This window comes from Megalops cyprinoides, chromosome 2, assembly GCF_013368585.1.
Source record: "Megalops cyprinoides isolate fMegCyp1 chromosome 2, fMegCyp1.pri, whole genome shotgun sequence".
Lineage (NCBI taxonomy): Eukaryota > Metazoa > Chordata > Actinopteri > Elopiformes > Megalopidae > Megalops > Megalops cyprinoides.
The window spans coordinates 59,222,942-59,239,631 of record NC_050584.1 but is presented as its reverse complement, the minus strand read 5'-3'; the positions used below and the strand labels follow the sequence as shown (position 1 = coordinate 59,239,631).

Genomic DNA, 16,690 nt, shown 5'->3' with positions numbered 1-16,690 from the left:
TATATTTTCTCATACCTTCACATTGCATTATTATCATTTACCACACGCTCTTATCCAGAGTGACTTACATAGGTTACTTAATTTTTAGGCAACTTAATATTTACATGTTATCCATTTATACAGCTGGATATTTACAGAGGCAATTTTGGGTTAAGTACCTTGCCCAAGTGTACAGCAGCAGTGCCCCAGCAGGGAATCGAACCAGCAACTCTTCATTTACCCCTGCTCCTTACCACATGCTACACTGCAGCCCTTTGTAACCTAATGAGATGTTTCAGTGTGGTAGATCATATGCCATTATCTGTTCTGGTGGTGCATGTGGAACATATGCTGAGACATTCAGTGAGAATCCCACATTGACATTTAAAGCTTTTAAACATCCTTTATTACTTTTTTTTTATTTTTAAGCTCATGCACATTTCATGAACCAAGAAAGTGCAGCGTATGGCCGTTGGTGCTTCCTTAGCTTTCGTCGTCCCAGCTGCCATCCTGAGTGAATTTTGACAAACTGAAGCCAGGAGTTGCGCTCCCGAGCGGGCCTAAATGTGCCCGCGGTGCGCGGCAGAGCAGCAGAGAGCTGTCAGAGCTAATCTCTCTCGATCTGGCCCTCTTCTGCTGACCTTATTTTAGCCAATACAAATCCATGATGAGTAATACCTGCCCCCTGTCGGAACTGCTCTCTCTCGCTGTATCTCTCTCTCCCTCTCCCACCTTTCTCTGTGGGAACTCCTCTCTCTCCATATCTCACGCTCTCCTTTCTCTATGGGAACTCCTCTCTATCTCCCCTTCAGCTAGGGGAACACCTCCTTCTTGCTGTATCTGTCTTCTTTCTCTGCGGGAACTCCTCCTCTCTCTCTCCTTTCGCAATGGGAACTCCTCTCTCTCTCTCCTTTCACTAGGAGAACACCTCCTTCTTGCTGTATCTGTCTTTCCCCTCTTCACTGTGGAAGCTCCTCTCTCTTGTTGTATCTCTCTCTCCTTTCTCTGTGGAAACTCCTCTCTCTCTCCATTCAGTATGGGAACTCTTCTCTCTCTTCTTTAACTATGGGAGTCCCATGCTTAGCTTTAATGGTGTAGCTCCTGTGGTAGCTGGTTATATGCCACTCCCTCTGCAGAGAGAGAGGTGAGGTGAGGGTCCCTCACATTATCAGTATGTGGAGGCAGTGCTGCTCCCTGATATCTGTATGCATAACGGGAATGTCGGGAGGGAGATTATTTTGGTATGGAGCTTGAAGCGTGCACCTTGGTGGCGTGGGTTACTGCAGTGGGTGAACAGGTGCAGACTGCTAAAGTAGTACTTTCTTTCATCTTACTTCGCCGTGAAAATCACAGTCTGGAGAGTAGATGAAGTCCAGAGCTGTAGCGGGGCACTGTTAGAAATGGCGGCTGTGAATTTGGCCGACGGGAGGCCTAGTTTCCAGGGCTGATTTTTCTCTGAATGAAAGCAGGTTACTCCAGGTATCTCTGTACCGTGAGGTGCGGTAAATGTAACAGAGGCTCATGCTCCTCTTTCGCCAGCATCCACCCGGGCAGTCGAGACGGAAGTACAGCTCCTGCTCCACCATATTCTTGGATGACAGCACAGTCAGTCAGCCCAACCTTAAGTACACCATTAAATGGTGAGTATCACTTTTACAACCATACAGTGTTTTATTACTCAAAGTAAAACGTTATACACAGTACTATACATTTTTGGCAGGAGAGATGTTTGAGATGAGAAGCCTCTGTGTAGTTTCTAAGAATATAGTGTTGTAACTCATTTTTTGTCATACATTAACATGACATAATACAGATTTAAAACTTGAATATTTTGTATTTGAAAAGCTTTGACTGGATATGCCTTTAAACCACTCTTTTTTAGAGAACAGTTATTAGATAATGCAGAAAAACTGCAGTTGTCAGTAATTGATCATGGACAAACTCTTCTCTTTACAGCGTAGCTCTTGCAATATATTACCACATAAAGAACAGGTAAGAGTGGTCTTTTATGTTCATTAAGTAAAAGGCTTTTATGATGTAGTGATAGCCAGTCTTAGGTATACGCATGAAACGGATCTTAAGGTTATTCTCTGAATAGTTCATGATATGTTTGTATGAATGTGTGTGTGTGTATGGAGTTTAGAATTCATTTAAATCTCCCTGTCAGAGGAGATTCAGCATCGACATTTCTGTAGCTAGGCAAATGGTTGAGCAAGGATGTTGCAGAGACAGTATGTCCAACTAAGCAATTTACCTGTCTTTGTTTTTCAAAGACCCCTTCTTGGTGACCTTTCAGTTTTTGCCGTACAGCATAGGTGAAATTCACAAGCCTCCACACGACCACACAGTTTCTGGAGAAATGGCACCAGCCTGGGGCTGGGGGGGTAGGGGTGGGGGGTGGGGGGTTGGGGGTGGGTTTCCACGGCTGCTCACCTACTGCACGGCCCCAGGGCAAAATGCCACACTCCTTTGAACCTGGACCCGGAGGGCAGCAGAACCATGAATAATCAATAACGTGCCATTTAGCGCGAGCGGTCAGGGTCAGAGAGATGACGCAGCGCTCGTGCAATCAGCAGGCACAGGAACGGTCACCCGCTGTTACCTGGTGACTGTCTGGGTGACTGAGGTCCCCCCAGCTGTCCTGTGAGGGGTCTCCTTTGGGCTAAGCCCAGCCCCAACACCAGGGCGAGGCATTGATATGAAATCTGTTCTGTTCTCACTGTGGGTCCTGTGAGGTATAGCCTGTGTACCCAGTATTTTCAGTCTCTACTGCCTGCAGCTCATTCAGCAGTGGGTGGACTTTTTCCATTCTGTCTGAAACGACTTCGGTGTGCATCGGCTCACTGTTAATTGCATTAAGACTGCATTATGGGATCAGCCTTAACAATAGTGTATGATGATGCGATCACTGTCCACAAACCCTCAACTGCAAATCTCATCTCTCTCTCTCTCTCTCTTTCTCTTTCTCTTTCTCTCTCTCTCTCGCCATTCCAGAGACATAGACGGAAGAATGTTGTTAGACATATTTGATGAGAAGCTTCATCCACTTTCGGTACTTAATTTTTTCTTAATTATTCATTTTCTTTCTGTATTTAATTGAGCAAATGCTTTCATATAGGATTACCTGCAGCATATTGCTAAATTCCTTTGTTAACAATATATCCATTCATATATGCATATATCCAGATATATTGTGTGTATTGATATATTGTGGCTGTAAACATATGTGCACGTTAGCATGTGTGCCTTGTTACAACCAGTGTCACCCTGTGAAGTAAGACCTCCTCCTGTTTCACAGAAGTCGGAAGTTCCCTCAGACTACGACAAGCACGACCCCGAGCAGAAGCAGATCTACCGCTTCGTCCGAACCCTCTTCAGCGCGGCCCAGCTGACTGCGGAATGTGCCATTGTGACACTGGTGAGCGGGGGGGTTTATCATCGGCATCACAATACATCATGCGGCACAGACAGCCTGCTTCTCACATTGTAAACACAGTGTTGTGAAACTGCTGGCCCATTACGGTTACGCCATTGCATTATATTATATCGCATGCATTTAGCAGGCACTCTTATCCAGAGCGACTTCCAGCACAAGAGAACAGAACTTTATCCGTCCAACTTACATGAGCGACAGTGAAAGACCAGGCTAACAACACTCCCAGACCAACAGGGGCATGCACAGCACTGTTAAAGCATCAGCATTGAAGCAGAGCTGCATTCAGTCTGTATGTAGCTACATTTTAAGCAGAAAGCCCTTTGTGGGGTTGCTTTCATTCTATATGTAGTTACATTTGAAGTGGAAAGCCCTTCCTACTCTCTGTTGGAAAGAAATGGGTATGTATTGTTTTGAAGAGATATTCCTAGGGTCTGACAAAAGTCCATCTTGTTTAACACACAACTCTAGGAGGGGTGTTGTTAAGGTAAAGGGTGAGTCAGAGTCGCTACACTTTAGCTGTCAGTTTAATTGCTGTCAGATGTTGTGCCTTTTTCAGTGTTTGTAATCGCAAATCGATAGCCGTCCCGGTCGTCACCAGCTCCTACACCGCGGCAGAGAGGACTCCCGGGAGCTGAGATTTGTCACACTTTGGGCCCCTCTCCTACCGCTGTCAGAAGAAACGGCGGGTCCTCGTTAGCGCGCGCGCAAAGGCCAGGCGGAGGGCTTTGAGTCGCTGATCCCGCTGCAGCGGAGACGCGGTGATTACTCCGCCGGCGCGGCGTCTGCCGATGCCTCGCCTCGCTGTAATGAGAACAGCGGCGGCACCTTCTGCTGCTGGCGGTTGGGGCTGGGGGGACTTGATGTAGTTAGGGCTTCTGTTCTCTTTTGTACTTGTTCACTTTGGCAGCTTCTTCGTTTTCGCCTGCTCCGGTCTCACGGAGAGCTGTGAGCTTGCGGTCCCATCTCCTGCTTCGCCTTGCTCCTCTGAAGAGATAGTCAGTCCCGCAGGGCGTTGGGGGCAGGGAATCAGCTGCGCATTCCTCTGCCCAGAAACATGTCTCATCACTGACTGCGCGGTGTCTGCACCGCCGTTGTCGGGAGATTAATCGTGGACGGCAGTGTAGCATAGTGGTAAGGAGTAGAACTCGTAACCGAAAGGTTGAAGGTTCAATTCCCCGCTTCGAAACTGCCGTACCCTCGGGCAAGGTAGTTAACCCACAATTGCCTCAGTAAATATCCAGCTGTATAAATGGATAACGTTGCAAAAAATCTGTAACCGATGTAGGTCGCTCTGGATAAGAGCATCTGCTACGAGCCAGTAATGTAATGTAATTTGGAAAGCCCCCACTGGGTAGACCATTAGCGCGGCTGGCCCTGTCCGAAATGGCCTAGTGTTGCGGTCATTGGGGCTGAATGACCCTGACAGATGCACAGGTGTCTGGCAGGGAGTGGAGCAGTCCTACATATTGTCCGAATGCCCCAGGACCCCATGAGGGAACGGGTGCATGCTGCGAGTAATTGAATACAGTCTGGGAATGATTGTTAGGGGAGTGTGCAGGGAGACTAATTATAGTGATGAGTTTGAGGACCTCCATCGTCGTCATTTTCCTCTGTCTGTAAGCCCTGCATGTTGGCGACGGCAGAAAGTTTTACCTGTAAACCCTCCAGCCTTTCAGACTTTAATTTCCATGCTATTGCAGCAGGAGACTGACACATGAGCGGCATGCTGTTTCGCCACAAGAGAGCTTATTTCGGTTCTTACCCTGTCCTTAATTGGGCGTTGACGTGCGTCTCTTGATTGGCACCTTTCTTTAATGTTCTGTCTGAGCACAGCCCTAAGACAACTCTCTCTGTACCCAGAGTGCAGACAGACCTGGATTATTCCAGATGGCTGAGGTTTTGGTTTCTTGCGCACAGCTCTGTGGATTTGTCAGAAGTTGTATTTTTTTTCCCTCGCGCGCTGCAGTGTACACTGTCTGACCCTTTTTTGTTTAGAGCTGTGTGTAGTGTTGTTACACACCGCCTGCAGAGAGATTTATGGTCTCCGTGATGAGTTTTTGATGGAGTTGACAGGGCCCTGGATGGGTGTGTCGGATTTTCTTTTTTTTTTTGTCAGTGGTGTTGTGTTGACTGAGCAGAGGAGTGTGTTTCCTGGGCAGAACTGTTCTCCCTGCTGAGAGGGAGGCTACTCGGATGATGACGGAGTGTGTCCGTCTGTCTGTCAGTCAGGTCGTGGCCCTGGTTATCGGAGACGCTCGGGTGTGACGCAGATTCTTGCATCCTCTAGGCCATCTCCCAGGAGTCTGCACATCGTTGCCATCGTCTCAGGGTGACGCGTGAAGCCTGACCCTTCATCTGACACCTAGACTGATTCTAAAGCTTCTGTGTAAGCTCTCACCAGGGGGTTTATACAGATCTGAGAAAATAACAATGTTTGACTTGGAAAAGATAGGTGTGTGTATGTGTGGGCGTGTACGTGCATGTGTGCGTGTGCCTGCGTGTGTGTATGTTTTCACAGTTAAATCCGTCACGATTAAACTGTTTGCGTTTTTTACAAATGCTTTGCAATAAACACGCTTTCACATCGAAGTGTAATAACAGCAAAACATACTAACTCTGAGCCGGGCCTGGTAATTTGGTTAAGATCAGTTACCTCACAGAGATTCGACCCTAAGCTTCAAAATCAGCAGCTGGATGATGCAAAGATGGATTTCAAAGCTCAGTGTTTCATCTGTCACGATGCAGTGACACCGAACTCCCCCGTAGGAGTTTCCGACCTGTCAAAATGTCAACAGTGTCATCAAGGCCAAGGCCGGCCCGGCCCTGGATTTGTTCAGACATGCTCATCGGCACACAGCAATTTATTACACCTCTCCCAACAGCTATAAATAAAGGTCCCTTTCGAATAGGGCTGTCAGCTGAAAATCAAAACACACTTAATGAACATTCAGTTAAAGAAAGGTTTTAATGAGAGACGAGAGAGATCCCTGAAAAGACCGTCTAAACGGTTGAAAGCGTGATTGCCTACCGGTATAAAGTACCATGCAAAACTAAAGTAGCACTGCTCCATCTCTTTTATCCTGATCCTTACTTTGAAAGTGTAATTTTCTTGTTGGCTCACTCTGTTCTGTAGTACTGAAAACACCTGTGGTCCAAATTTGCTGATAATTCAATCACACAAGCTGGCCAGCTTCTCTGGGAAGCCTACTATCACCGGAAGGGCAGGTTGTCTGACGAAAAACCCAGCACACCTCAAAACAAGTTTTGTTTTTTTTTTCCCCCAGTAAACCTGCGATTCTAACAGAATAGCTGATCTGGATCCATGCAACTGTTGCATGTCTGGCTCATTACCCACGAGTGAGCCCTGGCACTTTTTCTTTCTCCAATTACTCAAGCAAAAATAGCGCGCCACAGTCTCATATAGTCCCCTCCTTGCGGTCTGCCGGATTGTTTGATATTTGGGAAGCGGTATTTGTTGACAGTGGGCTTTGTCCCAGGGCGGATATGCCGGTGCATGTTGCGGGGGACCCCCGGCGGCTTTCCGCTGGCTCGCCTTCTGAAAAAGTCGCCTCAGTAGGGCCTTGCATGGCGCTTGTTTTGCGGGGGCTCATGGGAAGGCACCCTGTCAGTGTGAGCGTGGGCAGCCCAATTAAGGAGCCGAACGGCACGCGAGCGGGCACCTTCCGTCGCCGGACCGCACAGAGAGGGGCTTGTTTGACGGCGCCTCGGTCCCACGCAGTAGGGGAGCTGCTGGCATTCTTCTGTGTTTGCTCGCTACACCACGTCTGGCTCGGTGTCGCTTTCCTTTTAGGCTGTTGTGCGGCCTGCCGCAGCATGACCACTATGTGTTTGACTTGTACTGCACGGCGCAAATGTGCAGAAACTCGATGTGTGTTCTTTCATTTTTTTTTCCATTGAAATGTTTATTTAGGTAGTAGGTTCCACTCAGAACATCGCTGAAATGGAAGGAGGACAACAGCATAGCTAATTGGTTGCCAGGGTAATTAGAGAGCCACATCTGAAATAAGGCCAGGATTTGAGTTAAGACCCCTGCTCCTTCAAAAATAGCCATGGGATCTTTAATGTCCATCCAGATCTTTAATATCTGAGTCATGGACATGGTTTGATGTCTTAAGGAGACATCAGGGCACTTCCTGTAGCACAGTATCCCCATCATTGCACTGGAGCATTGGTATCAATTAGTCCAGAGGGATGTCTGCCCCATACAGGGCCAGCAGCATCCCTTCGAGCAGCAAACTGCTCCTTCCCAAGAGGTTTCCCATTCAGGTACTGACCAGGCCCACCCTCATTTAGTCTCCCCTGTGTGATGCGAGAAGCCTGCCTGGAGGTACGGTAACAAGCATTGCATTGTGTGGCAGTGGATCAGTGGACACTCACTTTCACCCTCAGTCTTAATGCCAGTCTTTGACATGGGCCAGTCTGGATGCTGTCAGGATGCACCCAGCAGCCCTTGTGGTGTCATGACAATGAGCTCCTACTATCAAGCATCAGCAGCTGCCAGCAGCCAGTGCCAGCAGCCGTATAACTATCCTTCCCTGCTTCTGGCTGGAAGAGAACAGCAGTAATTTTAGGACAGAATTTGGCTGATCAGACTTCTCTCAGCTTTTGAGGTGTGTGATTGCTATCTCAGGAGTGTAGGGGTTTTTGCAGGCCTTTCCGGTTCTCTGAGTCACCATGGCTATTAGGAGAAACAAAAAAAACTTTGAATGGTCGTGGTGCTGTTTGTGATCATGTTCAGAAGGAAACATGAAGGTGTTTGCTACAGATATCTTTTCAGACATCTACGACAGACAGATTATCTCCATCTTCACAGACGGCTGACGTGCACCAGTGCAAATAAATGTGTGCCCGCACGAGGAGGGCAAATGTGCTTTATTTCTCCCGTTAAACAGCTCATGGATGTTCCAGAACATTGCCTTTGCATACTTGCTTTGTTGCATGAACGAAGAATTTAAATGATTTTTTTTGTTTGAATTAAAAATCAGGCAGGCATGTTCAGCCCCTGCTGACGTGAGAAGCTGCAGTCACATAGCAGCACGTAGATACGGTGTCACATGTATGTGCCCACTGTCAATTACACTTACTGTAAGTGCATAGTAACTGAAAAGAGGTAGAGGAAATATGTGTGAGTTTGTGGCAAACAGAGAGAGAGGGTGGATTCAGAGAAATTTCACAGATCAAGGCAAAAAGGTTTGAGAAAGCTTGGGGATGAGGGCGCCCACTAACACATCAAGGATTTTGTTTTTAATATGTATCTCAGCTCCTGATGTCGGCGTACAAATTACATACACGGGGAACTGAGAAGAAGGATTTGAGAACATGGGTGTTTTATATGAAAGGTCAGCAGCTGTTTTCCAAGCTTTCAGCCGGCAGCTTTTCTGTCTCAGCCCGGCCTGGTGGAAGGTTACTTCAGTTTAGAATATGCTACTGCTCTTTATGGTGTTAGGGACACAAAGGACGGCTCATTATGTTAGCCGTGTGATATTTCGTCTCTCTCAGGCTCCGTGTTCTTGTACCCTTTGAACATTTTTTAATTTCAATTTCAGGACTCCATAAGCATGGGCTCTGAGAGATAATGAACTTATTTCACAACCTGCAGCCCACAATGGGGGGGAATCCTGAATGAGTCACTTTCCCTTGTTCACTTAATTTTCCATTGATACCAAATGTTTTATGTTGCTTTATTTTTTTAAACAGTACCAGATTATGCCCATTGAAATCATTTAGCAGTGACCCATTAGAAAAGAATTGGCTATTTTCTTAGCTTTATCTCGCTTTGTTATGGTTACTGCATTACAGCTTTTGATCTGGTAAGGATTCTGGGTAATTAACTTGCAGAGGCATTTTTGCACTGGCTGCATGATTTCTATGAAGAAGGTTATTTTAATTAAAAATGAATTGATGCTGCTTGGTGTCATTTTAAATTAAACATCTGCTCAGCGCCATAGAATATGGACCATCCTAGCTGCTAAAAATGGAATATGGAACAATAAGCTGCTCTCTGCTCATCACACAATTGCAGTTACAGTTGTCTTCCGTTTACTGTTTTGGCTGTCAGCAAAGATATATGCCATTGATGTACTTGAATAGCCTTTTATGATTTTGTCTTGGCACCTCACCATTAAAAAAATGCTTACTTGTTCAGTCCTCCTAGTGTTGCTTTTTTCAAAATACGTCCTTTAAGACCAGTATTTATTGTGACACTATTTACTGTAATATAGTATCCTCATGCATGATAGACAATCTTAATAGTGAATGGATATGACTTGATGTGCATTTATGTGTGTGCTGTTCACAAAGACTGGAGGTTCAAACACCGTGCAAGGGTGGAGGTCGGTTGTAACATTCATTCAGCTTTGATGTGACAGTCTGACGTCCCCTTGCATCAGAAGGATATTTATATGACGTGGGGCAGTTCTGTTCGTACTTCTCTGACCTTTACACAGAATGCCCTGAATGTCACTGTTGGTACTGTGCCGCATAATTACTGTGCCTCAGTTTCGATCTAACAACATTCCTGGGTGCTTGTTACAGTGTCATGTGAAACCTTGTGAACTTTTGACCCTTCTATTCACCAGCGCTGACATTGGCATCAGAGTTGTGAGCATCGCTGTGCTCACCGTGGTTGACTTACGGATGCTGTGTGTGTGTGTTTTTTTTTTTCCGCTTTGATTCGTAGGTGTACCTTGAAAGGCTTTTGACGTACGCGGAGATCGACATCTGTCCCGCCAACTGGAAGCGCATCGTCCTGGGCGCCATCCTGCTGGCCTCCAAGGTGTGGGACGACCAGGCCGTGTGGAACGTGGACTACTGCCAGATCCTCAAAGACATCACCGTGGAGGACATGTCAGTTTGTGCCACAGCCTAAATAACTAACGTTACATTATTGTCGTTTAGCAGTTGCCCTTATCCAGAGTGATTTACATTGGTCACAGTTTTTAACAATGTTATCCATTTATATAGCTAGATATTTACTGAGGCAATTCTGAGTTAAGTACCTTTCAAGGGTACAGCAGCAGTGCCCCAGTGGGGAATTGAGCCAGCTACCTTTTGGTTATAAGCCCTGCTCCTTAACCCTATGCTACACTGCCACTAACAGAAATAATCAGGGACTGAGGGTGCATGGATCTAAAATGTCTGTGTTAGACAGACATGGAATCCCCCCCAATTATGGGATTTGGTTTGTGGAGCCTTAGCCTTCTCATTGCTTGCTGCTTATTATTATTATAATTAGCATTAGCATTATTAGCGCTAGCAGACAGCCTTATCCAGAGCAACTTAGATAGCTTAAATATGATACATTTATACAGCTGGATGTTTATTCCCAAAAGTGGGAATTGAACTGACAACCCAGCAGTTAAAAGCTCTGTCCCTTACAGCTGTAGTACACTCCTGCCCACTATACACCACACTTGTACATATGACGCACATGGCTCAGATATTTCTGTCATATTTTGCTGGTTTAAAAAAAGTTCAGCGTTACAAATAGTACCAGTGGGTTGTGATGGGTGTGAGGACTTGTAAAATTCCGTTAACACATTTCCAATCTCAGATTATTAATAGACTTGTTTGCCATCTTTGTTTTTAATACAGGCAATAGACGAGTACTTGGCATTTACCAGCCTTATTGCCATATTGATAAAGTTCTTGATTTTGGCAAGAGCAGTGCTCTTTCTGCTTTCTGAGATAAGCGTACTTAGTGGGGCGCTTGGCTCCTTTGTGCGTTAAGCACATCTTACAAGCTCAGAGGAGTGGAGTGAGGAAGGTTCCTTATCAGTCTCTTCCGAGGAAGGTCTCATGGCCTTCAGCGACAAGTTGGCGATGGGTCAGTCGGCTGGGACGCCTTGGCTGAGGTCCACGTGAATCAGCCATGAGGGAGAGACGGGGAGAGCGAGAGCGAGCCCCTGCGGAACGGACGCACGCAGCCTGCGTCGCCGTGGCAACCGTCAGAGGCACGGAACCGTCAGATCGGAAGCGAGCCTCACTGATGTAAGGGGACAGTCACGTCCCAGCTCGGCGCGGGGCTGGATTTCAGAGGTCTCCGTCGGTGCCCTGTGATCGCACAGATCGCAGGGGAAACCGGCCAGTGGCTCCTCTTTCAAAAGTCATCGAAAGCAAAAGAAGATGGTAATAATCTGGTTGGGATTTAAGACCGGTCTGTTAGGGGACAGACGCCCGATTTGAGCGTACAGTGATCTTTAAGACGGCTTGATTTGCCCGGCTTCGGAGAATTCGGATGTCACACCGCAACAGTAAAGCGAACGTGTGAGATTCTCCCGTAGGACGACGCTTTTTTTCTCTCTCTCTTTTTTTTGTCAGTGCCTCCCCTCCTGGCTAAATTTAGCTCATCTGTTGCTGCATGAATTAAAATTTCTGTGTAGGTAGATGGCAAGCCTGCCGATGTTTAACCTGGCAAATCCTGAAAGGCTTTTTACATTGGAGACCATGTACTGCAGCTTTCTGTGAAAAAGGCCTTATCCTTACTAAATGAGGTTAAGCATTCACTAACTGCACTGAGTGTCAAGGCTTTCTTCTGCCTATGATGTTATGGGTTTTGCTGGCTACTGTGCCTCATTTAGAGTCAGTGTTCCCATCTAAAAGAATAATGGCACATTTAGTTAAAAATCAGCCTCTCTCATCCCTGCTGTTCTTTTGGACCTGGGTTTATGATTGAGTGTTGATTAAGGTGTTGCATCATGACAATTTTGAAGATGTGTTCTCAGTTGACTTTTTAAATGTTATAACTTGCATCATCTATCAGTAATGCACTTTGGAAAGTGCCCTGGGGGTTCAGCTGCTTTGTTAAAAGTGCTATATGAAGTCAAATCTGACGCCTCGGGCGTGATTTTTTTTTCCCCCCTCTTCCCTTACAGGAACGAACTGGAGCGACAGTTTCTGGAGCTCTTGCAGTTCAACATCAACGTGCCGTCGAGCGTTTATGCAAAGTACTACTTTGACCTGCGCTCCCTGTCGGAGGCCAACAACCTGAGCTTTCCTCTGGAGCCCCTGAGTCGGGATAAGGCACAGAAACTAGAGGTACGGCACCTGACACCCCCGCTGCGCTGCGGGATCGGCTGCTCATGGGGGCTCATTACGGCCATTGTAAAATAATATTTGTAGGTGTTCCTCGTGTCAAGATCAAGAGATGCTTAACTCTGTTTTATAAGTAACTTATAACTCTAAGTTTTATATTCAAGGAATGGTTAATGAGGGATTATGACACCCAAAGTTTAGCAGGTCATGACCTCTTAATAACCATTTGGTGTCACAAGTTGTGCATCTTGTGAACTTGAATTATTGAACCCTAATTTTTTTTTTCTTTACACTGTGGCCTTAATGGGACATCATACCATTCTGTGCCCTTTCCTGTCTCCCATTCCGAAGAGCGGCTCTTGCAATTTGTTTTTGATAGAAACACACGGCGGCAACTATAGCTATGTCAGAATGGCTGAGTGAGAGTGTGTGGGCTAGTCAGCCAGGCCACTGGTGGATGTCTAGCCTGACAGTACAGAAATCACACCAGTCTGGGTAATCGTTACATTACAGTCTGTTAAATGAATGTAATGTAATATAACATTACATTCTATTGAACTGATGTAGTGTAATGTTATGTAAAATGAATGTTATCATACAGAAAAGTAAGAAAATCATCTGGTGGCAGCTGGGATGGTGCAGAAGACACCATTGACTGCAATAGAATATGACTTTTAACAGCAAAAATCACACCATCAGGTGTGGAGGGCATATCACTCAGGGTGAAAATGACCCATCATTATACCATTGATTAAATGCAGTTGAACTTAACTTTAGAGGTCAGGATCAAGGGGTAATTATAGGTATAATGAGGTAATGTTACAATGTTAACCTGTAGTTACCTGAACCTCCTCCACAGAGATTTGCTCATGACAAACAGCAAGTTAACAGTTACTCTGACATTAACTGGTGTCTCTGCTACCGAAAATGCTCAGACAGTGCACTTCTGAATATGCCTTAGGATTTACGGGATTTACATAATTAAGTCCGAAGAGGAATGTATTGTATATATTAGGGCTATGATCAGAATGTCGGTGAATGCGTTTTGAACAGCGTACACACGCACACACCTCTGTGTTATAAAGAGCGTGGACAGGCAGCTTTGAGTATAATTCATTCTGTTGTCTTCAGCCATCCTTTTATACAGCTAGTTACTTACTGAAGGGGCTAAGGTTAAGCACACTGCTCAGGTGCGCAACAGCACAGCCCCACATAGAGTTTGAACCTGCAATCCTCAGGTTAGTAGTCCAGTTCCATAGCCAGCGCTCCACAGTGTCACGTGTGCCAGGTATGCAGCAGTGTCCTATGTATGCAGCAGCAACAGACCTTCCGGCACATGGCTGCCTGTGTCTTTGATAATCACAGACAGAACTGGACTCCGGTTTTAATGATGTTGGTTTGGTCCCTGAGTCTGCCCTTGGTCAAAGAAGCAGTAATTGTGCTTCTGGTCCAAGAGAGCCTGTGATCTCTGGGTGTTTGGGATGAGCAGCCAAGAGTTGGAGCCTCATCAAAGACTGCAAGGTCACCTAAGTTGAAACATAGAAGTGACCCAGCGACCAGGTAGTCTTGGATCATTTGCAGCTGTGTTGACTGTCCACACAATTTTCTTTTAAAAATGGCAATTTTTAAGAGAACAGATAAGCAATTTTATAAATCACGGATGCAAATAATTTATGGATTTCTGTGACACAGTTACTAAAACATTGTGTGTTTCTAAAGACGCTTTTTACCCGTCTTTCAGGCAATCTCCAGGTTGTGCGACGACAAGTACAAGGACTTGAGGAAAGCCGCCAAGAAGCGGTCGGTGAGCGCGGACAATCTGACGGTGGTGCGGTGGGCCCCAGCCATCATCTCCTAACGGCCCATGGGGAGCCCGGGAGCCGGGGCCCGATCCGATCACCGCAAGAGCGCCCCGCCCCGCGCCGTTCCCGGTGGAACCTTCCTCACTCCACCAGATGCCTTCACAGTGCCTCGGCCTGCCGAAGCACCAAGGAACACAGAATTTTTTCTTTTTTTTTTTGACCAAGTGTCGTTGTTGCCGTTTTGGTCGCCGTACAGATGTCTGCTCTCCCATTGACGGGGCTTAGAGTCCGTGGGCGTACAGACAAAGAGCGACTGGTAGTTAAACAGGAAGCAGCGCATCTGTGGAACCATCTTAATGAAGAGTACTGTAAAAAAAAAAAAGAAAACAGACAAAAATGAAGTCCCTTAATACAGAGAACTTTGTTGTGACTTTTGGGACTTGTTCTCTGACTTTTATGGCTGGTATGTAAAAAAAAAAAAGAAAGAAAAAACTAAATATATATAGTAATTTTCAGCCATTTAAAATGGTTTCTTATGGTTGCCAGATCCATTTTTGTACATTCCTATGGTTTTAGTACTTATGCGTTTGAGGAAATTATTCTCCCAAGCACAAGGTAGGACAGATAAGACTCCCCCTCACCTCCCCATGAATCTTCTGACATTCCTAATAATTTCCACCTTATTTACTTACCTTGAAAAGCCGTTCTGACCTACATACTATGATTGCTGTGGCTGCAGTGCCGTTAACATGCCAAGTTTGTATTTTAAGCGGCGAAAAATGTCTCCGTAGGTGACGAGGAGCTGCATCTGAAGAAACTTGATGTGTGTGTCTCAGAACCAAGCACCTGGCAGCAGGGGGAAATAGACTAAACCGTTCCTGTGTAGATTCTTTCCTTACGGTTATGGTTGTTATTTTTATTACTTGATTATGGATTATCATAAGCAATGGACCTTATCTGTGGTAGACCACTGACAGTCTAGGCTGTGAAAAAGGAAATATGTTTTTTGTGTTCTGTATCTAAAGAGACAGACTGTTATTTTGATTGCTACTCCCACTGGCGCTGTTTACAAATGCGTGTTTTAAAGAAGAAAGTTTTATTATTTGTTGAGCTGTGCTGTGAAGGAATTTGCACAAGGAGAAGGTTGCTGTATGGAGGATTTGAGATCTCCCTGGCTATTGCTGCTTATACTGTAAGTGTCAGGAATCACCTCTCCCAGATGGCAGGGGAGGTTGATGTGCCAGTTTGAACCTTAAGCTCGATCCAGGGTAAGTCCCCCTCTCACAATCTGGCCATCAAGTCTGTCCCTGTCTTGCAGGATCATCGGGGTTCTCTCCTGGACCATACACCAATCACTGGATCAGAACCATACAGCGACCAATCAGAACACAGCATGGAGTGTAGCTGAGACCTCCCTGAGAGAGAGGGAGAGGATGAGGGAGAGGATGAGAGAGAGAGAGAGAGAGAATGAGAAAGAGAGAGAGAGAATGAGAAAGAGAGAGAGAGAGAGAGAGAGAATGAGAAAGAGAGAGAGAATGAGAATGAGAAGGAGAGAGACATTGATTGAGGGAAACAAATTGAGCAGACAGCAAATGACAAAGGGATTGACAGGCCAAATTTGAAAAGATTGTCATCTAATATGAAGGAGAAAAAAAAAAAAACATTCCATCCAATGTGCCCAAGAGACATCTTTTCACTCACTGCTTTTTTATTACTGTCATTTTTATTTTTATTTTATTTTGGGGCCAAAATTAATAGTCTCTTTCAATACTTCAAGGTTCTGCATCTGGACCTCTGCAGACTTGTTCTCTGTCAAGGCAGAACCAGCAGACCCAAGCAATGCACATATAAATCACAATTGTAACATTATGCCATATTTAGCATCTGAATTCAGTGTCACCTTTACACTGGACCAGTTCATTGTGTTGCAGTTCTTCCAGCTGAAGCGGAGTTGACATTATTTTGTGCTCTCCCTAAATATTTATTTTCTGATTACTTCTTGCAGTACAGTGGGACAATGTTAAGAGTAACCCCCCCTTTCCCCTTAAGATTAAATGTAAAGAAATGGACAGTGCTCTCAGAACTAAACTTAAAAAAGTAGGTATTTTGCAAATTAATTTTGTACAGTGTACATAGAATATTGGTGTTGAGACTATAACTTAAAAAATGTGCTGAAATATTGAGATATTTATAACGTAGAACTGATCAGTATTTACGTGATGGAAAGTGATGGTGGTTTCATTTTTTGCCCCCTCAAGTCTTACAATCAGGATCAAATGTTTATAAATTGAATACAAAATAATGGAAAGAAGTCTGTTTTATATCAGTTATTTATTTGCTGACAGTAAAGAAATTGAGCAATATTGGAATATATATATTACCTGTGTCTACTATCTACAGTACACTATCTACAGTAGTG

At 45.3% G+C, this 16,690-nt stretch overlaps 1 protein-coding gene across 2 annotated transcripts in view; it reads left to right on the top strand.

Moving 5' to 3' along the window:
* The window catches only part of ccny (cyclin Y), a 57,284-nt gene extending 42,532 nt beyond the window's left edge, over window positions 1–14,752 (top strand). For both annotated transcript variants that reach the window (XM_036517427.1, XM_036517418.1), the window contains 7 exons: window positions 1,519–1,619; window positions 1,936–1,971; window positions 2,974–3,031; window positions 3,278–3,397; window positions 10,116–10,282; window positions 12,310–12,472; window positions 14,211–14,752. In XM_036517427.1, the coding sequence (XP_036373320.1) occupies window positions 1,519–1,619; window positions 1,936–1,971; window positions 2,974–3,031; window positions 3,278–3,397; window positions 10,116–10,282; window positions 12,310–12,472; window positions 14,211–14,327 (762 nt within the window). In that variant the 3' untranslated portion in view covers window positions 14,328–14,752. The remainder of the gene's footprint in view (window positions 1–1,518; window positions 1,620–1,935; window positions 1,972–2,973; window positions 3,032–3,277; window positions 3,398–10,115; window positions 10,283–12,309; window positions 12,473–14,210) is intronic.
* Window positions 14,753–16,690: the final 1,938 nt, after the last annotated feature.